Raw genomic sequence first — 26,787 nt, 5'->3', positions numbered from 1 at the left:
GGTGCGTTAAAAAATTAAATAAAACGTTTTTCTGATGTCAGTTAGGAAACAAAAAAGTGATGTCGGTTGTCCTTTAAAGTGTCCAAAAACTACTTCAAAATGCCCTCATAAAGTTTCAGTTTCAGAAGGCCCCACCCTTGTTCGTGATGAAGATGCTTTCTTGTTGCTCATCCAGTTGTGAATATGATTCAAATAGTTCTGAAGAGGAAAGCATACATGTTTGCAATCGATTAAGGAAGTACTTGCGTATCAATTGGAGCCATCAGGACTCCGATGTAGCGTCCCAGAAAATGCACAAGATGGCGCCCAAGCTCCGTTGGGAATGGGCTGATTTGTCTGCTGGTAATTTGTGTCAACTTGAATCAAATAGTAGTCTTGGTGCAACACACAACGATTCACCATCACGTTATTTATGTGTTTTCCTTCTAATTTCGCCATCAACACGGATCAACACGAAGTTTTCAGACCAAACAAAGTACCCAAAATGCATTGCGTGTCGCTTTCTCAGCCAGGGGCGTTCCAGACGTGACGTCATGTCAGGCATCGTCATCAACTCGAAAACAAGACTTCCTGAATATTCAGCGCAAGTCTTAAAACATAAAATATAGCTATATGCGGTGGAATCTTTGTAAAATACGCTCAGTAGAAGCCATTTGAAGTGATTTTACAAATTATGGACACAACTTGTCCAGAGGCGTCGGTTGTCCTTTAAACGTTAGCATAACAGTATCTGATAATTCACAAAGTGCTTTTCATATGCAGCACGTAGCCTACTTAATTGCAGATTAGAATGTAATCAAAGATTATGACACCTTCACACTCCCACGTTGCTAGAAGATGAGATATGAAAATATATTTTGGAGGATGAGTGAAAAAGACAGAGCTGAGGTGGTGATGGGTGGTGGGTTTGAAGGGCGAATTGGAGACGGAGGGGAGACATGTTGGTATCAAATAACAACGCTGTTGTTGAAGTGCGTGACTGTTAGCCCTTCCATCACAGCTGGTGCCATTTGCCATCCTGGCCTGCTTTTTCCTTATACAGTATTGCCAACGGACACGAGGTGACAGGCTTCGGTTGGTTGAAGGTCTAACTTGGGTTTTGCACTACACTGTACAAGGGTGCAATGAGATATACAGTAAGTCTAATTCATGATGTGAGGACGGTTGTAACTGTTGTGTGGGACAGCAACATGTTGCAAGAGAAAAATAACTGTGTGGTGGAAATGAGCACTTACGTGGTAAGAACGCCATGTCTAATGAAGGCCAAAGGTTTCATGAACTTAGTTCCATGACTATTGATTTGATAAATAATGATGGGGATGAATATTTGCAATTGTAAAATAGTTCTTGGTTGAGGTCGTGCAGTAGTTTACTTTAATATAACCACGAGATGTCAACAGACTGGGATCCCAGCCAAGGAAAATTAAAATAGAGGAAAATGAAAGATTAGCTGGGGGTCAAGGAGCCCCTTTTTGGGTTGCAGGGTGCAATGGCGCCTGAAGCTGAAGAGATTTTACAATTTTAAGATACTTTAGAAGTCAGTTTCAATATATAATTTTTTTAAAAATGCAAGAAAACTTACCAATGGTTTCTGTCTATTAGATGCTATAAACCAGGGATGTCAAAGTCATTTTTTTGCCGGGGGCCACGTTGTCGTTAATAGAATTTGGGGAACCCATTAGAATGTTTAAATCCCTTCAAATATTACATATAGAGCACACAGCAAATTAATGAATAACTCGTTTTCAAATCTGAAGTCAAGAATAATGACTTTTATTGTGGTTGACATCCAAAAATATGAAATTTTGGCTCAGATTTTAGCGATCATCATGGAATTTAACAAGTTTGATTTGCTTTCGCGGGCCGAAAAAAAATGATGTGGCGGGCCGGATTTGGCCCGCGGGCCTTGACTTTGACACCTGTGCTATAAACTGAAGTCTATAAGACTGCATCAATAGTAACGAAGTTCATTGTTTTTGTGTAGGATATCTCTCTTTCATGACATCTTTACAATGTGAAAAATGCGATGATGATGAGTGCAAGTTTACTGGCGAAAAGTGCGGTAAGGGAGCATATTTGTTTTCTTGTTTCATCGTGCGGTATTTCACTCCCGAGCAATCCCGTTTGTCAACGGAAGCAACCGTCATCGACCAAAACACATGAAAAGCATGCCGACTCAGCACTACACATTCTGATCGTCCTTCAAAACAAATGGTTTAGCGGTTGTGTTTGGAAATAAAATAACTTTTATATGAAAAACGAAAATATCACTTTGGAGGAAAAAACTGCAGAATTCTGCTAAATAGCGATCGTCTTGGATCTCTGTATGGAAAGCATCACAGAAACATTAAGATTAAAATGAGCATTTTCACGGCGACCGTGCAGTATTCTCTCAAATTTATGTCACATTTCGGTTTGAAACCAACAGGAGGCAGTGTCGGGTCCCGCTTGCAGGTGCACGGGTGGTCGTAATTTTAACCAGTTGCAGTTAAAAGGATCCCCGGCACGTCCATTTAGGGTGGGGTCATTGTTTGGTTCACCTTGTCAGGATTGTTTTGTCTTGTCATGTTTTACTCTTGGTTTTATTTGCTACTTTGGATCTTTTTGTTCTGATGATATTGTTGTTTGAGATTTTGTTCCTGCCAACTTTACAATTTGTCAAATATATGCTGCTGCTCCCCTCTACCTGCATTTTGGGGTCCAACACCAGCACCACCACTTTGCAAATGGTGACAATTTGATCTGACAATAAAAAGAGATATTTCCCCTCTATTTCAAGTCTAGTTACGTAGTTAAAAAGAGTGTCAACAGGTGTCTGTGAATGGATCAGCCGAATATTGGGATTAGACATTTTCTCAACTCTTTCTGTCGCTCCTTCCCTTCTTTCTTCGTCTTTCAACACAAAGCGGATTTCTCCATAAAATAAACGGTGACCTTCCCATATGGGGCAACGGATAAAGCCATATTACACCCATTTACGTGTGATGGGATCCAGAATACATGGGCACAAATTGACAGGATGAATCTTCAGTCCTAATGTATAACCAACACATAAAAATAATTTGATTATATATTTCCACCACATGTTAGTTCGTTGGGGAGACCTGGACTGGAGACAGTGCCACTGAAGAAAACACAGGAAGCAGAGCTGGAGGTAACAGAGCTGAAGATGTTGAGGTTTTCTTTGGGAGTGACTAGGTTGAATCGGATCAGGAATTAGTATATCAGAGGCACAACTCATGTTAGAGGATTTGGAGAGAAAGTCAGAGAGGCCAGACTGAGATTGTTTGCACATGTCCAGAGGAGAGAGAGTGACTATATCGAGAGAATGATGCTGAGCCTTGAACTGCCAGGCAGGAGACAGAGAGGAAGACCAAAGAGGAGGTTTATGGATGTTGTCAAAGAGGACATGAAGGTAGCTGGTGTGAGAGAAGAGGATGCACAAAACCGGGATAGATGGAGGACATTGATTCGCTGTGGCGACCCCTGAAAGGAAAAGCTGAAAGGAAAAGTTAATGTGAATAAATTTCATAGTGAATGAAAAAAATAAAAAGCCCAGTCAGCAGGCACTGAAACGCACCCCAGTGGAAGGAGGGCATTGCCCAATACCAGCAGGTAACATGTGCAGTAATTTACATGTGATAGAAATGGAGTCTTGACTTAGTGTCAACACAGTCTAATGAGATGAGTAGCAATAAACCTTAGTCGGCTTTAACCATTGATTAACCAACAGCTGACATGACAAATAATAATCCCACATTAAGGCGAGCGATTAAGGCATGCGTTTTTTGATGAATAAATTATGTAATTATGATGTATTGTCTCTCAATCAAGGGGGGTTATTAACTGGAACGCACAAGAGATGAAGTCATCTAAAAAGTCATGCAATGCAATGAATGATATGATGAGCAACGATTATGATCACTGATGATCTCTGACATGGTGTCTCGTGCCAAGATGTGCATCAATTCTAAGGTGACTGTAACTGTAACTGGATCAGATGGCTGCTGGACAGAAGCTAACTGAACTTTTCATGGTTGTCTATGCCTCTGCCATACCTGTAATGATATTCACTGTGTCTGGGGACATTCCAGCTCACAATTGATCGTCACCTTCATGAAACCACGAACGAGGACCAGAGGGCCAGAGGACCCAATAATATGTAGAGTAAAAATCAATTTGCCATGCATATGATCTCAATAACGTATGTAAGGTGCTTTGCGAAAGTTGAGAAAAATGGTTAAGTTTACTTTATTAAACCGTTTTACATTTAAATATTTATCTAAAACACAATAATATGAAAGACATGGAATGCTCATTTTATTTCAACTGTGTTTAAATCAAATCAACGTGTACTGTAATACATTTCCACGCCTTTCCAGAATACTGGACACGGGAAGACGTTAATATTGATCGACAACGACCTCTAGGGGTAAAAAGTGAGTACAACATTTGTGTCTTGGTCAGGAGATTTCAGACGCTTCAAAGTAAGGACAGCTTAAACTGGTGTGTGAAACACAAGGCCTCGGTCCCAAATACGAAGCAGACATCCAATCGTATGACATCCACAAGCTAATTTTAGATGTCTTTTAACAACCTAGCTGTCAAGAAGACCTGTACCACTTACATTTCCCATAATGCACCGCGACACACTCACACGGTCAACGTCACTGACAATTCGGTTCTGTTGTGTTTTGACACACATCTGTCCTCTTTTTCCCGTTTTGTGCATTTTATGTACATTTTATGTTATCCCCCCAAAAAAGATATATATATATATATATATATATATATATATATATATATATATATATATATATATATATATATATATATATATATATATATATATATATATATATATATATATATATATATATATATATATATATATATATATAATCTCATCTCATTATCCGTACCGCTTATTCCTCATTAGGGTCGCGGGGGTTGCTGCAGCCTATCTCAGCTGTCTTCGGGCACGAGGCGGGGGGACACCCTGAATTGGTTGCCAGCCAATTGTCACATCTCGTTGCCATCCGGGGCGCGCCCCGCCCCTCCTGTCACCTCCTCCGCCAATCCTGGGAGACGGCCCCTCCAATCATCGTACACCTGGGTTCCCACAGCTGATTGTCATTTCACTGATGGTGCCTTCTGACTATATCTGTCTCGTGCTCACTACCGTCTCCGTCGGAGTATTTTTGGTCATTGCCATTTCCACGTCCGTGTTGCCAGGTCTGCTATCATTCAGTTATCTTCCTTCACTCATCCCTGTTTGTTATTATTTGATGCTGTTTCCAGTAAAGACTCTTTATCCATCCAAGCCTGTCACGCCGTGTATTTCGGGTCCTTCCCTAACACCAAAAGCCCGTCGCTCGAGGTCTGCCTCCTAGCACTCGAGCGATCGTCACACAATACTCCGACCACCCATGGACCCCGCCGGCGTTGACAGGTATTTTACCGCCCTCGTACAAGAGGCGGAGCGTTCGAGCCAGCTGGCCCAGGCGATTGAGGAAATGCGCCACGCCACTACCTCGCTGGCTCAACGCCTCAAGGAGATGGAAAAGTGCATCGCCACCCTCTCTGTTCCTTCCCCCCCGCCCGTGGGCAGGCGCACGCCCCCGCTACCCCAACCCTCACGCTACGCAGGCGAAACCGAGCGCTGCGCTCAATTCCTAATGCAGTGTGCGCTCGTGTTTGAACAACATCCTGACGCCTACGTTAGCGATGAGGCTAAGGTAGCCTTCATCACCAGCCTGCTCGCGGGCGAAGCCGAATCATGGGTGCTGGCGGTACGAGAGTCCCGACCGGAGCTGTGCGCCTCGTATCCGGACTTCGTAGCCGAGATTCGCCGGGTGTTTCACCATCCAGTGACGGAGGTCGAGGCGGAAGGGAGAATCCTCGACTGCGTCCAAGGGGCCCGTTCGGCCGCAGAATACTCCGTCGCTTTCCGGATCCAGGCCGCTGGCAGCGGCTACGGCGACCGAGCGTTGAGGGGGGTGTTTCGTCGCGGCTTGAATTCCGACCTAAAGGATGAGTTGGCTACCCACGACGCCGGCACCACCTTCGACGACCTCGTCGGGATTGTCATCGGCTTGGATCAGCGTCTTCGAGAGCGGCGAAAGGAGCTGAGCGACCGACGGCCCGAGGTACCCCGAAGCCGACCTCGGTCGACCACACCCGGCAGCGACCGCGCGCAGCCCCAGGAGGGACTCTTCGAACCGATGGTGATAGGGGGGGGAGACGACCGCGCCAACCCGAGGGCTCGTCGCACCCGAGGCCCCCAGCCTAGGACCCACGGCCAATGTAAGTCCCCGCCGAAACGGAATCCGTGGGGGGCTAAATCCACTACACGAGCCACACGGTTGGAGCTGGAGAGTGAACTATTTGGCCCCTCCAGCTCCCAAAGAGTGCGGGCACTAGTGGACTCGGGGGCCGACGGGTGCATTATCGACCCCCACCTGGCCGACCTGCTGGGCTGCCGACTTTTAGATCTCCTTCCCCCTAAGGAGATCGTCGACCTGGATGGCCGATTATTAGCCCGGGTCACCCACCTCACGGCCCCACTTAAGCTCCGAGTGGCAGGCAACCATGTGGAGCACCGCCAATTTCTTGTTATGCCCTCCCGGAACGCGCCATTGGTCTTGGGTCTCCCCTGGCTCAAGGCCCATGACCCATCCATTTCTTGGGAGGGCCCCACCATTCAGGGCTGGAGCCCCTACTGCTACGCTAACTGCCTGCGGTCGGCTACGGCAGGGCGCAACCCCTCCCGCGGTGGCCCGCCCGAGGCCATCTGCCTCAAAGGCGTGCCACATTGCTACCACGACCTGCGGGAGGTGTTCAGCAAAGACAACGCCCAATCCCTGCCGCCCCACCGACCGTATGACTGTGCTATAGACTTGCAGCCAGGGGCTCCATTACCGGACTCCAGACTTTACCATATTTCACAACCGGAACGGGAAGCCCTGAGCACTTACATAGACTCCTCTCTAGCGGCAGGACTCATTCGGCCGTCGCGTTCCCCGCTGGGCGCAGGGTTTTTCTTTATCGACAAGAAGGACGGATCCCTGCGCCCATGCGTTGACTACCGGGGCCTGAACGACATCACCATCCGCAACAAATACCCTCTCCCCCTCATGGATTCGGCCTTTGCGCCCCTTCAGTCCGCCACCATTTTTTCTAAATTGGATCTTCGCAGCGCCTACCATTTGGTCCGAATCCGTGAGGGGGATGAATGGAAAACAGCCTTCAAGACGCCTTTAGGGCACTTTGAATACCTGGTGATGCCGTTCGGGCTCACGAACGCGCCGGCCGTATTCCAGAATTTAATTAATGATGTGCTCAGGGACTTCCTCAATGTTTTTGTTTTTGTTTACCTCGATGACATTCTTATTTTTTCTCGCTCTGCAGAAGAACACCGGCAACACGTCCGACGGGTCCTGGCGCGGCTCCTGCAAAACCGGCTCTATGTGAAGGCAGAGAAGTGTGACTTCCATGTCCGCTCTCTGTCGTTCCTGGGGTTTGTGGTGGAGCAGGGGCAGCTCAGGGCCGACCCCGCCAAAACCAAGGCGGTGGTGGAATGGCCGATCCCAAAGACGCGCAAGCAGCTTCAGCGGTTTTTGGGGTTTGCCAACTTCTACCGCCGCTTCATTCGCGGGTATAGTCAGAAGGCACTCCCCCTCACTAACCTCACGTCCACCAAGCTCCCTTTCAGGTGGACTCCCGATGCTGAGGGGGCTTTCAACCGCCTCCGTCGTGCCTTCACCAACCCCCCCGTTCTGCGTCATCCCGACCCGGATCTCCCGTTCACGGTCGAGGTTGACGCATCCGAGTCCGGAGTAGGGGCCGTCCTTTCCCAGCGCTCTCCCACCGACCAGAAGCTGCGCCCCTGCGCCTTCTTCTCCCGCCGGCTCAGCCCTGCCGAAGCCAATTACGACGTCGGCAATCGGGAACTGCTGGCGGTCGTCCTGGCCCTGCAGGAATGGAGACACTGGCTTGAGGGAGCGAAACACCCCTTCACCGTCTACACGGATCACAAGAACCTGGCGGCCATCCGGTCGGCCAAGAGACTTAACTCACGGCAGGCCCGATGGTCACTCTTCCTCACCCGTTTTGACTTTTCTCTCACCTACTGCCCAGGGTCACAGAACACCAAGCCCGACGCCCTATCCCGTATCCATGAGCCGGCAGAAAGGGAGGAAACCACCGCCAACATCCTGCCGGCCCAGCGCATCCTGGGCGCCCTGAGGTGGGAGGTTGAGAGAAAAGTCCAACAAGTCCAGGGAACCACCACCATCCCCAGGGGCTGTCCCAAGGATCGCCTGTTCGTCCCCCCCCCCCCCCTACGCACTGAGGTGCTCATCTGGGGGCACACATCTAAGATAGCTTGCCACCCGGGGGTCAACAGGACGATCCAACTCATCGCCCAACGGTTCTGGTGGCCGGGGTTTAGGAGGGACATCACCCTCTTCGTGAAGGCCTGCCCGACCTGCGCCCGTGGAAAGGCCTCCCACCAGCCCCCGGCCGGACTCCTCCAGCCCCTACCGGTTCCGTCCAGACCCTGGTCCCACATCTCCGTCGACTTCGTGACAGGCCTCCCCCCCTCCCGTGGCAAGACGGTCGTCCTCACCGTAGTGGACCGATTCTCCAAGTCGGCCCACTTCGTTCCGTTAACCAGGTTGCCGTCCGCCACCGAGACGGCTCAACTCCTGGTTAACCATGTCGTCCGTCTCCACGGGATTCCGACGAACATCGTGTCGGATCGGGGACCGCAGTTCGTGTCCAAGGTATGGAAGCGTTTCTGTCGGTCCCTAGGGGCATCGGCGAGCCTGTCGTCTGGGTACCACCCCCAGACCAACGGACAGACGGAGAGGAAGAACCAGGACCTGGAGGCGGCCCTCCGGTGCGTGTGCCTCCACAACCCGGCGTCGTGGGCCCTGCACCTACCCTGGGTGGAGTACGCCCACAACTCCCTGGTCTCCGCAGCCACAGGTCGGTCCCCATTCATGTCCGCCTGTGGCTATCAGCCGCCCTTATTTCCCACACAGGAAGGCCAGGTGGAGGTCCCGTCTATCGATCATCACCTCAGACGGGCCCACAGAGTCTGGAAGGAGACCAGGGACGCCCTGTCACGCACCGCATCCCGGAACCGGCGGGTGGCAGACCGCCATCAACGGCAAGCACCCAGCTACCAGGTCGGGCAGGAGGTCTGGCTATCTACGAAGGACCTTCGGCTGGCAGGGTCCTCGGCCAAGCTGGGCCCACGCTTCACGGGTCCCTTCCCCATCGAGGCCATCCTCAGCCCGGTCTCGGTGAGGCTCCGGCTACCACCCACCATGCGGATCCACCCCGTGTTTCATGTTTCCCTCCTCAAGCCAGTGGAGACCAGCCCCTTAGCCCCCACGCCCGCCCCCCCACCTCCCCCCCGGATATTGGACGACGGACCAGTCTACACCGTGCGGGAGATACTGGACTCCAGGCGCAGGGGCAGAGGAGTGCAGTACCTGGTCGACTGGGAGGGCTATGGACCTGAGGAACGTCAATGGGTCCCACGGGCCTGGATCCTCGACCCATCCCTCACCCGGGCGTTCCATGCGGCTCACCCATCCAAGCCTGGGGGGCCGCCGAGAGGCGTCCCTTGAGGGGGGGGCACTGTCACATCTCGTTGCCATCCGGGGCGCGCCCCGCCCCTCCTGTCACCTCCTCCGCCAATCCTGGGAGACGGCCCCTCCAATCATCGTACACCTGGGTTCCCACAGCTGATTGTCATTTCACTGATGGTGCCTTCTGACTATATCTGTCTCGTGCTCACTACCGTCTCCGTCGGAGTATTTTTGGTCATTGCCATTTCCACGTCCGTGTTGCCAGGTCTGCTATCATTCAGTTATCTTCCTTCACTCATCCCTGTTTGTTATTATTTGATGCTGTTTCCAGTAAAGACTCTTTATCCATCCAAGCCTGTCACGCCGTGTATTTCGGGTCCTTCCCTAACACCAAAAGCCCGTCGCTCGAGGTCTGCCTCCTAGCACTCGAGCGATCGTCACACCAATCGCAGGGCACACAAAGACATACAACAGTCACTCTCACACTCACACCTAGGGACAATTTGGAGTGGTCAATCTGCCTGCCATGCATGTTTTTGGAGTGTGGGAGGAAACCGGAGGACCCGGAGAAAACACACGCCGGTCCGGGGAGAACATGCAAACTCTACACACACACACACACACACATATATATATATATATACAGTAAAGTCTCGTTATATCGATATTCAAGGGAGTCCGAAAAAATATCGATATAACCGGGACTATCGATATATCCGACCCTGTTTGCATGTAATTTTCTCCGTGTGTGCATAGAAATAGTATCGATATAACCGGGACTATCGATATATCCGATATCGATATAACGAGACTTTACTGTATATACAGTAAAGTCTCGTTATATCGATATTCTCGGGAGTCCGAAAAATGTCGATATAACCGGGACTATCGATATATCCGACCCTGCGCGCATGTAATTTTCTCCATGCGTGCATAGAAATAGTATCGTAATAAGCGGGACTATCGATATAACCGATATCGATATAACAAGACTTTACTGTGTATAGTTTTTTCTGTTTCTGTTATTCTGATTTACATACGACAATTTGAAATTTTGACTGGCCAAATAAAATTATGTCGTGGGCCAGATTTGGCACCCGGGCCTTGACATTGACATCCGTGTTGTACACAGTAGTGCTGGTCAATTTTACAACACGTCATCAACTTTTGAAGCATGATTGGTTAAATGTAGTTTAATGACAGTCACTGCATCAAGTTATGTACCCAAATTAACTCAGAGTATCTACGTATACGTAATCAGGCTCTTGATCGAGCATGTGACCTCGCCTGCCTGTTCTGAAATGCTATCCTCACACCCACAGTCTGACGGCAGCAGAGCACTTCAGTAGTTTGCAGTCACAGTGGAGAAATAAGGGCTGGGTTTCAATGGCCAGTGACCCTTGGACCCGGTAGAATGATCTGTTGCGACAAGCTCACCTGTTGGTGTTTTTGGAAATGAAGCTTAGCTCCATGACACACTCCAGAAGGACCGATCAAAAGGTAAGTGTTCATTGGAGATACAGAGGTGCAGTTAAAAGATTAAAAGGTTCCTTTTTTTAAATTGAAAATCTCTTCATTGAGTGAATATCTTCTTGATGGAAATTTTGTCAGAGACAATACTCAAGTCTGTTTTCAGACATTAGGACAAACACTTACTCTACCATGAAGTAGAGCCATCCGAAATGATACTGGTAACATTTTAACTAGCATAGTATGACGCATGATGATAATTTGGAGCATCGACATTGTTATTTCCTGATAAAAGATACCCTCTCATCAACTAAAGCACATTTAGAATAATTCGGAGCTTCATTTTTGTCTCTCCACAGAGATCATTTATGTAACCAAGAGTAGATGTTATGTGTACAGAATGAATTCCAGCTTAAGCAGGTTTATCACCTGAAAAAAAGTCAATTTCACAGTTTGGGTGGAAATACTTCAATTATGAAAACATGCGTAGTTTTTGTAATTTATTTTTCACACTGTCACTATAGTATTTTATACTTCAACTGATAATATAGTTCCATATATTTCCATCTTTCACATTATTTCTATTTGCATTTTTCAGGCTGAATAAAAAAATGGAAGTCGATTTGTGCATCTGGCTAATACTCTGTGCTACTGGAGGTATGTTTGAGGGCAATTACATTTGATGTCATCTTGTGAAATTTTAAAACAATTGGACAGTTGAGTAACTGTTTTGGATCTGTGAATAACATTCATGAAAATAACAGTCATTATTCTTCACATTCTGGTTTTATAAGTAGGTATTCATCAATTTTTTTGTGTGATCCATATGTCATATGTGGAGGTGATGATTCAACATTTGTATGGTTTCCCAAAATTTATAATGGGCTTCCAAGGCAAACCTAAATTAAAATGTGGTCTATGACAAAAATGAGTTGGACACCTCTTTTTGTCATGGGCCACAATGTTGCAAAAATACATAATAATAATAATAATAATAATAATATAATAATAATAATAATAATTAATGATTTCTGAGCGCCTTTCAAAACTCTCAAGGTCACTTTACAGTCACAGGATACTTTTTTCTGTGGGTGAGCAGCGGCACCAGCGTTCACTCAACCCCAAAGTAACTTAAATAGATAGAAAGCTAGCTAACTAGCTAATAGACTAATAGATAGCAAATAAAATTAATAGATAGCCACATAGACAGCTAGACAGCACATAGACATATATTTGGGGAACTTATTGGAAAACTAACTATTTTGTTTTCAGTTTCAAGTTTGATATCTAATCTGAAAAATATTGCTTTGGCAGCAACGTTTGGCATGGTGGTGCCAGCGAACTATGTTGAAGTCAGTTGAACAGCTTCCTGTAGTGTTTTGCCACCATCATTGGGCTTTATAAGCAATCTTAAAACGTCTTCGGAGAGCATCAATTACTCATGGAGTTTTGCTATTCAGAGCTGGGATTGGTCCCTGATCCTGAAACGACAAACATCGTACAAACTAATACTCCTTGTAAATCTGATAAAATAAAGAAAAAATATGACATAGACATTTTCTTTGCTTGGTGGACCAAATAAAGAGTCCATGGAACCTTGAGTTTAACACTTGTGCCCTACAGCAAATGCTTACGGCATTTGTTTCATTCATCATATAAACCCTGCATCACTCAAAACTAGATTGCATTCCATAAGCAGGGCGATTCCTTTTTATCAAAAAGACACCTGGTTAAACAGGTTTTTGCAGCTCTTTTATCCAGAATTGTTAATTGTTTCCTTTGAATGATAACATGACAAACGATGTTGCCCATTCCAGCCATGGGGATTGTTTGAAAATCAGGGGTCGCTTTGAGTACACATTTCTTCTGCACATTCATCTGGCATAAGAATAGAATAAACAACCGAAACCTATACATTTTCTGATCCGCTTACCCAAACAATGGTCGCGGGACATGCTGTTAGCCTATCCCAGCTGTATTCAGGTCATAGGCGGGGGCAGTGGCAGGCCATGTTCGTCACTCCTAGGTCTTTGATAGTGCTCCGTCCGAATCAAACCATTGGAGGGTGCCGTTGGCCAGAAAATAACTTGTGATTTGAAGAAACTTAAGAAATATTGTCATTAAACTGTTCAAATTTGTACTGTAACTTCGTAAAATTGCAATATTATTTGCTATTTTTGCTAGCATCGGAGCTGTCCAACCTTTCTTAATGATGTCCATCTATTCTTTAAAAGTTCATCTTGAAAATGGGTTTAACAGTATGTCTGCAACCAAACACATTTCTTCTCCTCCTTGCCATTGTGGGTTGGAAAAACCACAATTAAATCAACACAAAAATATATTTGCTTCTGCAGCTCGCGACAGATTCATTGTGCGGGCTCTGGCCAGTGTGCTCTTATCGCTAGCAGCTAGTGATAGCCAGTCGTGTGACTAGCCAATCATAGTTTGCGAACATTCTGACGTTTCCAGCACCTTCCAGCAGGCCTTGGGTTGCCAATTCGAAATCTGATTGGTTAAAGAAACAGTTTCATCGACACTTATTTTATGCTCCAGGGCCTTCAGAACTGATTGTGAGGGCGTCCAGATAGATTTTTGACCCTGGTGACAAATGATGGATGAAATGTGATTGGTTAAATGCTTAAATACAAAAAAAAAACAACAGGGGAAATGCAATGAAAGGAAGCTGAAAGACAATTTAGAATTATTTAAGAACAATGCATGGATAAAAAATATAGTCTGTGATTCAGATACTTTTAGGTCAGCAGAGAAGGGCTTGCTGGCTCTGACGGCCCACCAATGGGCGGGGGGCACCTTGAAACAACCATTCATATTCACAATAAACTTATGGACAGTTTAATAAAGGGATCAAGTCATCTATCCTGCAGTTTTTTTAATGTGGGAGCAAACCAGAGAACCCAGAAAAAATACCTAGTCAGGAGGAGAACATGCAATCTGAACAATGGAAGGTGAACACCCCATCCCCCCCAAAAAAAATCATTGGACATGTAATCTAATGGTCCTGATATTTAATAGATGTTTGAGTTTCGGTTCGGAAAAAAAAATGCACACACACACACACACACACACACACACACACACACACACACACACACACACACACACACACACACACACACACACACACACACACGCATACACACACACACGCATGGACACACACACACACGCACACACGCGCGCACGCACACACACACACGCACACATACACACACACACACACACACACACACACACACGCACACGCACACGCACACACACACGTACACCTACACGCACACAAGCACGCACGTACATACATGCACACACACGTGTGCACAAGCACGATGCACTGTATTTACATACCTTGAGCAAACATGTTCTAAGGCTACACAAATGTTCCCTTGCTTAAAGCACTAACTACAACAGTGCAGTCATTAGAATCAGAATCAAAATCAGAATCAGAATCATCTTTATTGCCAAGTATGTAGAACACACAAGGAATTTGTTTCCGGTAGAACACGCTGCACTAGTATCGTTGTCAAAAAAACTGCTAAGTGGCACTATACAGTTCCATTTTGGCTACTGTTGAAAGATGAAAAGGTTTCTTCAGCCGTCATCTGTACAAAAGTGAAGGTTTCGGACGTTTCGCCTCCTATCCAAGAGGCTTCGTCAGCGTACTGTTGAAAGAGTTCAAAGAGTTAATGGCTTGGGGGAATAAGCTGTTTAAATGTCTGCTGGATTTGGTGCGCATGGATCGGTAGCGCCTGCCTGAGGGGAGTAGCTGGAAAAGGTGGTGGGCAGGGTGCGGAGGGTCCAGTAGGATTTTCCGCGCCCTAGTTTGGATTCTTGCAGTGTGCAAGTCCTCGAGAGTGGGTAGGGCGGTGCCAATGATTTTTTCCGCCGTCCTAACTGTCCGTTGAAGTCGGATTTTGTCCATTTTTGTGGCGGCTCCGAACCAAACGGTGATGGAAGAACACAGGATGGATTCGATGACAGCCGTGTAGAAATGTTGCAGCACCTCCTGTGGCAGGCCATGCTTCTTTAGCAGCCTCAGGAAGTCATGGGTTCATTTTGATTGTTTTGAGCGATGGAAAGTTGAGCCAAAGTTGATCTATCACTTTCTTACTCTCTCCATTCTTCCTGTATTTTTTTAACTTTAAGTAAATTTAATACATAAGGCATGTTATCTAGATCAGGGATTTTCAATCACTGTGCCGCGGCAGACTTGTGTCCCCCTGGTGTGCCGTGAGAAATTATCCAATGTCACTTTTTGAAAGTGTAAAATTTTATAAAACATTTATGAATAATTTTCTGCAAATATGTCATTGTCTGATGTCCGTGCTGTGAAGACTGGGAGGGTAATTTAATATTCATCCGTGTAGCAACATGTAAGTGATTACCTCTTTCCTGGTCATGGGAATTCCAGCTCTTTTTAGAAAGTCGGTTCTTTTGGCTCAGCTCACCAAAAAGATCTGGCTCTTTCAGCTTCCAAATGGCTCTTCAGGTTGTTTGTTGCTTGAATTAATTTACTCCTGAAAATAAGGTAAAATGATCTGTAAAATAAATTACTAATGTAAAAAAAAACATAAAATATAGCAAGTTTTATTTATATTCTTCCGAACATGCTCAACATGGAGTACAACATGTAGTTGCCTGCCCCATTTTTCACAAATTCTAACACAATAAGACTACTAATCACAAAACAAAAACTATGTTTGCCACAAATGTTCCCTTGCTTAAAATATGGTAAATATCCCTTGCTGAAGACTTTGTTCCAGTAGTTGTTTGTCATCATGGTGCAAAATGCAATGTTAGCATTGCATTGTTTGCTCACAGCCACATGGACTCATCTTTATAAGTGGCTTTCAAAACTCTCAAGTACACTTTTCAGTCAGGGTGTAGTCCGAAGCTCGAAACCGGCTTCTGATTGGCTGCAGGTGCCGAGTATGCAAATTGCCAAACGTTTGGCAATTTGCATACTCGTCACCGGCAGCCAATCAGAAGCCTATTTCATGTTACACCATGACCGAAAAGTGTACTTGAGAGTTGTTGGAGGGTTCTGATAACTCCTAGTTTGTGTTGTAAAGGGTGGTTAGAGTCAAAAAGTAAGTATTGGTCAGTGTGCGTAGCCTTCCTAAAGACTTCAGTTTTTAGCGCTCTGTCCTCTTTTATAATTACTTTAAAATCCAAGAAGGCTAGTTGGTTCTCTTTAATGTCCTCACGAGTAAATTTAATGTTGATGTCTACAGAGTTGAGGTGATCTGTGAAGGATTGAATTTCTTGTTTTTTAATTATGACAAAAGTATCATCCACATATCTAAACCAGTGACTAGGTTTTGTCCCCGGGAAGAATGTGAGGGCCTGTTTCTCCATCTCTTCCATGTACAGATTAGCCACGATGGGTTTAACTGGTGAGCCCATAGCACAACCATGAATTTGTTTATAAAATTTCTCCTGAAATTGAAAATACGTAGTATTAAGGCAGATTTCCAATAATTGGTAGATGGCATGATATTCTGTGTTAAACACAGAATATCACGTAGAGAACACCACAGGGTTTGTAGAGAGGATCAAAGACCTCATATTGGAACCTGGAAACTTTGGCATCAAGCGGGCCAGTTCTGTCGTGGGCTGCTCGCTGGACTCTCTGGAGGAGGTGGGCAACAGACGGACACAGCCCCTCCCACCCCCTCCTTCCCACCCTGACAGCACTGGGTAGCTCCTTTAGCCAGAGACTATTACACCCGCGCTGCAAGAAGGAGAGGTACCGCCGCTCGCTCCTACTGACTGCTGTCTGGCTTCACAATTCTCAATGATCACATGTGAAAAAAAGAAAAAGGAAAAAAAAACTGGATACTTGTAAATATGGGTTGTTGCAATATATCAAAATGCATTTCTTGATTCTGCACTATGTACAGTTTGTTTTCTCTTATGGAACGGTTTTGCACATTTACATTTGCACAGTATACAGTTCACATTTTTATTTTGTTATGCTTAGAATATCTTGTTTTCTATCCTTTCACCCCACCCCAACTCCATCCCTTTTCAATTGCTGCTGTGGACTGCAAATTTCCCCATTGTGGGACGAATAAAGGTATTCTGATTCTGATTCTGATCATACGATGTGACTTCTCTCTTTACATCTGTCCCAACCCCACATCTGATCACATCTGGATTGTAAAGTAAACTGCCTTCTTGGATTGTAAAGTAATTATAAAAGAGGACAGAGCGCTAAAAACAGAACTCAACAAATTCTCAAAAAAAGACTTTATCAACATCGCAGGGATAATACAAGTGGGCCTCAATCGGCAGTAGATTTGCACCTAAAAGCTAGCAACCACTCATTTGACGACAATGAGGTTAAAAGCTTAGCGAAAGAACATAGATGGTTTGAAAGGGGGGTAAAAGAAGCGATTCTTATAAAACAACAAAATCCTTCATTAAACCGGTCTGGTGGGGTGTGGTTCAATTTGTATCGTTCATACAATAGCTAGCTTAGGCAAAACGGGTTAGGCAACATTCATAATGCTGATGAGGTGATACCGGTGGGAGTGGGGCAAATAGGCCAGTCGTTAGTCAGGAATGTAGGAACAATCAGTGGGGCCACAGGGAGTGGTCGTCTGCTCCCCCCACGCTGAGAGTAGGGACCTATCATAGCTGTGTCCGGCGCCACCATGTTTGGACATTAGGGATATATAAATAGGGCCGATACGACCAGTCAGACTTTAGTTCACTGACGAAGCCTCTTGGATAGGAGGCGAAACGTCCGAAACCTTCAAATTTTGTACAGATGACGGCTGAAGAAACCTTCTCATCGATGGACCACTCCTGTACTACTGAGAGCTTACACAGACGTTTCCTCTTCCTTTCATAACTTTGCTGCTGTGAAATGTAAATTGCTCCACTGTGAGACTAATAAAGGTAAATCCAATCCAATACAGTACTGTTGTATTATTACATATTATGTAGGTTAGATATATAGATATATCTAAAAACAAAATAATAATAATACTACATTTCATTTATAAGCGCCTTTAGGTTTTTCTGCGGGTGCGACAGCGTAGTATCGTGTTGCAGTATCATATTTTATTTCCTGAACTCTTCAGCTAATTTATTGTTCATGCTTTGCCAGGTGTCATTGTTTCTTCAGCGATGGGACAGTTACACGTGGAGCCTCCTGTTTCGACTGTTCTAAAAGGCTCAGCTGCTCAATTCAATGCCACGGTGCAGGAAATGTGGGAAGTCATGACATGGAATGTCCGAGGTTTTCTGGTCCTCACCGTTCCGAGAAGCGGTAGCATATCTTCGTCCTCTGAGCAGTTTTCTGCCGACTTCTGCTCCGCCGAGGACACCAGTTGCGTCGTGTTCACCATTCACAACGCCTCCCGCAGGGAGGCTGGGCCAGTCATCTGCACAGTGCAAGGCGACTTTGGCTCAAAGTCAGCACAGCTCCATGTACAAGGTACTGTCGATTCTCGAACATCTTTTCTATGCAAATCACTTCAAATTCAATTTGTAGAAAAAAAAAACAGTGCCCATATCTGTACGAGGTATTTTGAGAGTATTTTTTGGTGTTGACTGTCAGCTTTAACACGCTAGTGCAGGGGTAGGGAACCTGTAGCTCGCGAGCCATATATGGCTCTTTTGATGATTGCAACCGGCTCGCCGATAAAACGACCGTAAATACATAATCTCGCTCTTTTCGCTGTTCATGTCCTGTTTGGGCTGCAGTTGGCGGTAAGTGCAATTTTGATTGGATGATGTTCACCTAAGCTGGCCGTTCATGTTGAAACAGGTAAATGCCCCCTTTTAAATGAGCCTGACGTAAAAAAAAACAAAAAAAAAAACGAGTATCATACACTTCAGGGCGAATGGACCGAAGGTGTCATGAGCGAGTTGACAGCGGGGCGGAGCCTCCGCTCCCGCCGTTCGCCAGCTGCTGTCAATTCCCTCATTACTGACTGCGGGACATTTAAACCCGACGCTGGCACTTACCCAGCGTCGGAAGATACTTCGCGTCACGCTTTGCCAGTACCTTGAATGTATATTCAGTACATAGTTGCTTCGCCCGAGGATATCATTCTAGCCACGATCGCATGTATTTTGTTGCCTCGCGTCGTAGGCTGTTTTTGCACCCTCGTGTGCCTTTTCATTTTGTTAGTTAGTGTGGTTGGGTGGATTGCCGCCGCTCGCCCACTAACGTTGTTTGTTTCGTCATTATTTCTGTTAATAAATCGGTTGCCTGCACTTACGCCTCTGTCCTGTTTGGCGATCCACCACCTATCCCCAACGTTCCCGCTCGTCAGCTGCAACTGTCGCCGCCGGAACGTGACAGAAGGATTCTCCTTTGTGGAGAGAAAAGGTTCTGATTCTAATTTGCAATGAAACAATACCATGCATTAAACAGCGGAATGTTAGTGGCACTTTGACAAGCCCCATGCTTACGTTAGCATCAATATACTTCTGCCAGAGACGGCAGAAAGGAAGCGTGCAAGCTAATGAAGCCGTGTGCAGGCTAGCTAGCACTGACTTTGCCAATGGACCAGGTAAGTTGATTTTCATTCCGATCGTTTGGCTGGATTTTTTTTCCCAATCATGAGAAAGGGAAAACTATTCATATTAATGGTGCATGTTCTCACAAAGTTATTTTAAATAATACATTCTGACATTTTGTTAAAGTGGCCGCACGTGCGTGCGTATGGCTCCCACTGAAAAACATTTCTAAATATTTTACTTTTATGGCTCTCTTAGTCAAAAAGGTTCCCGGCCTCTGGGACAGCGGTTAACACTGCACATAATATCACCGTATCAGGCTACATGGTGCAGGAAAAGGTTAAAATAAAGTATTTTAAGTTAAAGGACAACTGATGTCTCCGGACAAGTTGTGTCCATAATTTGTAAAATGGCTTCAAATGACTTCTAATGAGTGTATTTTACAAAGATTCCATCACATATAGCTATATTTTACGTTTTAAGACTCGCGCTGAACATTCAGGAAGTCTTGTTTTTGAGTTGGTGACGAGTCCTCACGTTACGTCATGAAATGACCCCCCCCCCCCCCCCCCCTGACCGACAAAAAGACACATTGTAGCAGTCCTTCATCATGTCAATGTATTTTGCTGTACTGTTTATTTGAAAACCTTGATGTTACATCCAAAAGCCGCCAGCAGAGGGAGTCCAAGCTCCATGAAAGGAATCTATCAGCCTATGGAATTTTTTAGATGCTATAAAACGTTTTTCTGATGTCAGTTAAAAAACAAAAAAAGCGACGTCGGTTGTCCTTTAAGACACAATAATATGAACAAGGGTTCAAAATTTATTTATACAGATAACACACGAGAGTGTGATAAAAATATTTCATACTCCATGTTAAGAAAGTTACATTGTATCCTCATTTTGTGTAATGCTGTAATACTGAGCTGATCTGGCAACCTAGTCACTACGCGGCATCACGTGACTTGACAGCGATAAAAGCCAGTTTATGTGTATGTGAGTGACTTCTCGTACGACGATGAGCGCAGCGGCTGCTCTCTGTGCTCCGGCAAATAAATATCCTACTTGTATGATCTAAACAAGAGGACCATCTCGACTCTTTATTCTCCCAAATGCATCGCGAAAGCGCTGAAAATCTCAACAGGTTATGGGCCCAGGAGAGGTTTGGGAGATAAAGTGAAGCCAAAAGTGTATCCAGACTTGAAAGAGCGGTGAGCAAACAAGGCTATCGCTAACCGGCTAAACAGCGGTCAAGTCAAGATGGATCAAGGAAGGGCAAGCAGGCACCTTCGACTGGCATTCGACGGAGATGAAGATAAGTACGAGATATGGGAAACAAAAATGCCCGGATATTTTCATTTATTGGGACTAAAGAAGACCGTGCTAAGCGAGCCGGAAACAAGTTCCGAAATGGCTACGGATGCAGAGAAAAATGCATATGCGTACGCCGAATTGATAAATATGCTTGATGACAAGAGCCTCTCACTAATAATGAGAGATGCACCTGATGATGGAAGAAAGTCTTTGAAGATATTGAGAGAATATTATGCCGGGAAAGGAAAACCACGGATAATAAATCTGTACACCACGCTCACGTCGCTTCAAAAGAGGAGCGATGAAAGTGTTACAGACTATATCATCGAAGCCGAAACCGCCATCACAGCACTTCGAAATGCGGGTGAAACTTTGGGAGATGGACTACTTGTTGCCATGGTATTAAAAGGACTACCAGCAAATGTCAAGCTGTTCACAATACATGTGGCGCATTCAAATGATGAAATCAAGTTTGCAGATTTCAAGACTAAGCTACGGAGTTTTGAAGCCACTGAGAAATTGAACACTGAGTCAGGGGACAGTGTGATGAAGACACAGAACGACAAACCACCAAAACCAACTCCAAGCACAAGCATAGTGTGTTTCAAGTGTGGTATCAAAGGCCACAAAGCAAGAGAATGTCGACAGAAGACATGGTGCAGTCATTGCAAAAGCAAGACAAACAAAGATGCCATGTGCCGGCGTAAGGACAAGGACAGACAAGATGACGGCAGTAAAGCGTCAGAAGATGGCGACACCGACATCGTGCTCAAGATGAGGGACAGCAAGACCAGATCCAGGGAGCAGTTGGGTCGCGACATCCGAGAGTGAGCATTGATGGTGGACACAGGAGCCACTTCGCATATCATCACCGACGTGACCATGTTCAAGAATTTCGACAGCACGTTCAGACCGGAAAGAGACCGCGTGGAGCTGGCGGATGGCACACAATGCAGCGGAGTCGCACATAAAAGGGGAGATGCTGAGATCACTTTGAAAGACATCAAAGGACAAAGACATAAAGCAACACTGAAAGACGCTTTATACGTTCCTTCATACCCCCAAGACATTTTGTCTGAAAGAAAGCAACCACCAACGGGGCAACAGTGATATTTAAAGAAAGTAAAAATTCACTGATTACGAAAGGTGGGACAAAATATGGTATACAGTGTATGGAAAGTTGTACTATTTACATATTGAGAAAGATACACAGATAAATGAAACAGATGAAAACACATATGGCATGAGATTAAGAATAAGAGAGCCCAAGAGTCATGTATACAAGACAGGAATGCACGCGAAAGTGCAGTCACAGAGATTAGGCCAAATGAACATAACCTCACACAACAAAGTGACAGAAATGATGAACCTGAAAATAGAAGGGATCCTACTAGGGAAAGAAAGAAACCTAGTCACTTTGATGATTTTGTGATTGAGTATAGCGATAATGATGGGGCACACGCTACAGTAGACTACTGTTACGGAGCTGTGTGTGGTGTTCCGCAAACATATGCAGAGGCAATGAGATCAAATTATTCTCAAGAATGGGCAAAAGCCATGGATGAGGAAATTCACACACACATTTACTGCAACAACCCTACCAGCAGGCAAGAAAACAGTGGGGGGTAAATTATGCTATCACACGTGATGTAGATGGTAGATGATCTTTTGGTAGTTGAAAGCAAGTGTAATTATTTATAAGTTATAGCCAAGCAAGTTCCAAGTTCCAACATTGGGGGTTTATGTCTTACACGATGCGCTCCACTTCTGGCTAACTTCATTGAGTGTGTAAGTGTCTCAGCAATTTGAAATATATAAATAAATAAAACAACTTGTATCATGTTTTCCAAAAAAATAATTCATTCAAAATGAAAAAGACTGTTTTTGAATATTTACAAGACATATGTCTCATAGGACCAGAGTACTGTATTTTCCGGTGTATAAGGTGCACCCAAAAGCCTTGATTTTCTTCAAAAGATGACCCTGCGCCTTATACACAGGTGTGCATTATATGTGAAGTATTATTGAGCCACAGCAGGTCTTGCAACTACTCTCAGCAGCAATCGATACCATTCCCCCTGTAGAAGAAGTGGTGCGTAACCCCAGCCTCTACTGCAGCGCCTTATCATGTGGTGTGCCTTATATTTGGAAAACATTTATGTATTTATATATTATATTTGGAAAACATTTTTCATTCATTGAAGGTGCACCTTATAGTCTGGTGCGCCTTATATATGGAAAAGGTTTGAAAATACACTATTCATTGGGGTTGTTTCTTATAAACCGGAAAATCCTGTACATACGGTACCTTTGTAGGGTGAATGGAGCCTAAATGTGTTTTAATCTCTTCTGTTCCTGTCGATTAGAGAGTGGTCCAGTCCAGATCAAGGAAGGTGACAGGAAGGTGACCCAAGATGAAGAGGTGGATTTCAACTGTCTGACATCAGCTTGGTTCCCAAGCCCCGTTGTCACCTGGAACCTGAATGGTGGTGCAGTGGATAGCAGCCTGTACAACAGTACTCACGTACCTCACGGAGATTCTTATAACTCCACAAGTGTCCTCAGGTTTAAAGCTGTCCGAAATTCGACCGTGGAATGTTTGGCGATGCTGCCGACACTAACAAAGCCACTATCCAGCTTAGTCCATCTAGTGGTTGGTAAGAAATTCTTCCACCAAGCTTAAATGTTTTCTCAGGTCAGTTCAATGTAGTACTTATAAAGGGAATACAATACAATACTGCCATATCGATACAAAGCCCTGCCTGCAACTGTATTATTCATCCACCAGATGGAGATACGCCAAAGGGAATAGAGTTCAATACAAATTAACACAACTTTATTTAGATGAACAACCGATGCAGTGGCAACGAAGCGTTTTACAGAGCATTTAAATCATTCACTGCCAGACAATGTGTAAAAATGTGTCGACTCCAGTGCCAAGGTTTTTATCATTTTCACTCAAATTGCTGGACCCACAGAATATTGAGTTTTAGAACTGCATAAACAATCAATGCCGCTTAGGAAACCTTAGACTCTCTTCTTTAATCAGAAAAAATAGTTAATTCCTACGTTATATGGGTCTGGAGTTATCTGAGCTTGAAATGGGGGTGGCTGTACAAAATACAAATACAATACAATAAGTACATATTGATTTATATAGCGCTTTAGCCCCCCCATACCTATCTGACCTTCAAATTTCTATTCCCTCTCGATCCTTCAGATCCTCTTCCTCCACCTCTGTGTGACCCCCCCTGCCTGGCTCAGCATGATGAGGGACAGAGCTTTCAGCTGCTCTGTCTCCAAACTGGAACTCACTTCCTCCCAACATTCATAAAATCAATTCTCTTCAAATCCCATCTCAAAACCCACCTATTTAAAATAGCATTATCTGTGTAGCTCTATTTCTATTTATAATTGTATTTTATTTATTGTATTCTATTCATAATTTTATTTTATTTATTATTTTATGCTTGTCTGTGACTGTAAAGTGTCCTTGAGAGCTTTGAAAGGCGCTTGAAATAAACTATTATTATTATTATTTAACAACAGCTGAAGCGGTAAAAAAAGCGCTAACATAGACAAAAGGCAAAAGCTTCCACCTCGTGGAAGGGAAAAACATTGCCAGAGGTCTGACCAGATTTATCAGCACTGCCCGGGAGAAAAAACAAAACCCGAACAAATTCGGGAATGGCGCTCAACGTCACACTTTTCACTTCCCGAATAAATTCGGGAATGGCAGTGAATGAGTTAAGATACTAATTTAAAACGGATTATTTTCTTACACGCGAGAGTTAAGATACTACATCCAAGAAATCAGTATATTGACCCATATACAGTACTGTATATGCTGTATGTATTGGATTATAAGCCTCACTGTTGGCTTTTGAGAAAACTGGAGGCTTTTTAAGTGTGCCTTGTCACGCATGTGATGGTTGCATCACAGTCTCAGGCTACTGACACTGCGAAGATTCATTGAGCTGCGTGAAATCCCTTTAAGAGCTCATATGCAAGACATGATGATACTAATGCAGTGTGTTCTACCGGAGACAAATTCCTTGTGTGTTCTACATACTTGGCAATAAAGATGATTCTTATTCTGATTCAAAATATCTCCAAGCTAACTAACACACTATATGATGAGGTAGGTGATTGACGGCCAAGTGTGTCTCCAGCTAACTTGATGTACAGTAATGTATATGGAAATGACAATTGAAATTGCTGACATACTTTTGATAGCTACTGTGACATCAACACGTCCCTTTCTTTATAAAATAATGACCTCATAGCCATACGTCTGTTTTAGTGTTAATTCAATTCCTTTGACAGTGCCAAAGCCTCCAGACTGGACCATCCTGATAGCCGTGGTTTGCTCTTTTGGAGGGTTTGCTCTGCTATTTCTTCTCATCTATGGGGTGGTGTTTTGCTACAAACGCCGGAGAGAAAAAGGTATTTCCAAAATCCAAATATATCATGAAAATGCAATTTGATTAGTTGCTGATCACAACACTATTAACAGTATAGTTTTCTACAAACCAGGAAATGATAAAAATACGCACTTGATCATGATGAAATATTAAGTATAATATCATGATATACATAATATTGATATTTCATTGCAGAACCCAACTACCAAGCTGAAATGACGTAAGGAGCCGTTCTACCGTGACTGTACAGTAGATGGAATACCACAGATACTACAATATTGAAAGGCCATAAAGATTAAAAACAAAAAAATCATTTTTTTATATTAGCGTTTTTTACACATACTTGCTTCATTGTTTCCGTTACTGTTGTCATGTATTCCAATTTCTGCATCTGTACCTCAAATTCAAATTTCTCCACTGCGAGACTAATAAAGACAAATCCAATCCAATCCAAATCTACCCCATTCTGAAAACTCAATTTCTTCTCTTCTTTTTTTCAAATGTGACAAGAATTTTGATGATACTTGCTGTGATGGTTTCAGACTGCATTATAAAGTTGCACAATTACTGTAGTGACATATCTTCTCCCATTTCTGTAGGAAAAGATTGAGGACACAAAGCCAGTTGAGTGGACTGAGACCACCTGCACAGAAACATGGTCAAGTCAATGCAGTTTATGTGACAGATGGTCAAAAAAGTAAGATTGGTAATTATACAACAACCCAGCCAAACCCTATACACATCATTAACAGTAAAATAAATTTAAAATGTAACATTTGTCATTGCGCGACACAGCTCAAGCACACCGCCAACTTTACTCTCTCTACTGGTTTGTAGGTGTCATTCCAAGTGACTTGACAGACAATGCTTCAACTTGCTCCGATTTTTTTGAGGTAGGTATGTTTGTTCCGCAAGAATAACTGGTGCACACTTGATGCAGCATTGCAACGAGCACATGTCCTCAACTTGGATCAGAGTGTTCATAAATATCAGCTACTGTAACAAGTTAAAATTTGAATTTCAAGTGAACGGCTTTGCAACATTGTGAACAGAACATGGGTTGTTTGGAGAGCAAAGTGTCACTGGTTGTCAAATTGTTTTTCATTATGATTTTTACACATGATGATCAGACCTTTAAGCATTGTGACGTTTCGATTTATGTGAACGGTGCCTCTTTTTTTAAATATTTTTTTCTTCATCCATCCATCTATCTAATTTTTTTTTTTTTTTTAGATGACTGATGCTGATTATAACAACACTGAAAATGGAACTGGCTACAGCTTTGCGAATGAAGGCTTTAGAAAACACAGACATGCTACGACTGTGTAAAAACAATGAGCACCTTGAACCACCAATACCATAACAATTAAACTTCCAGCTGTTCTCCTGGACTTTAGAGGGCTCTCACTGAATTAATGAACTAATCACTAAATTAATGAACTACCAGAAATTATGTGGAAAAACGATTTACTCATGTAAAAAAT

General features: G+C 44.3%; 1 protein-coding gene across 1 annotated transcript; it reads left to right on the top strand.

Moving 5' to 3' along the window:
- The first annotated feature begins 10,945 nt into the window (after positions 1 to 10,945).
- On the top strand, positions 10,946 to 26,694 carry igsf5a (immunoglobulin superfamily, member 5a). The gene is made up of 9 exons (XM_089016316.1): positions 10,946 to 11,102; positions 11,671 to 11,729; positions 18,205 to 18,534; positions 23,246 to 23,536; positions 25,206 to 25,325; positions 25,499 to 25,523; positions 25,903 to 26,000; positions 26,141 to 26,196; positions 26,537 to 26,694. Exons 2-9 carry the CDS (start codon positions 11,684 to 11,686, stop codon positions 26,630 to 26,632), a joined length of 1,062 nt encoding a protein of 353 aa, XP_088872442.1. The 5' UTR covers positions 10,946 to 11,102; positions 11,671 to 11,683; the 3' UTR covers positions 26,633 to 26,694.
- The last annotated feature ends 93 nt before the right edge of the window (positions 26,695 to 26,787 follow it).

The sequence above is a fragment of the Hippocampus bargibanti genome, linkage group LG16 (assembly GCF_051943395.1).
Source record: "Hippocampus bargibanti isolate YZ-2025 linkage group LG16, ASM5194339v1, whole genome shotgun sequence".
NCBI classification, from domain to species: Eukaryota; Metazoa; Chordata; class Actinopteri; order Syngnathiformes; family Syngnathidae; genus Hippocampus; species Hippocampus bargibanti.
The sequence above is the reverse complement of the archived record's forward strand: the minus strand, read 5'-3'. Positions and strand labels throughout refer to the sequence as shown.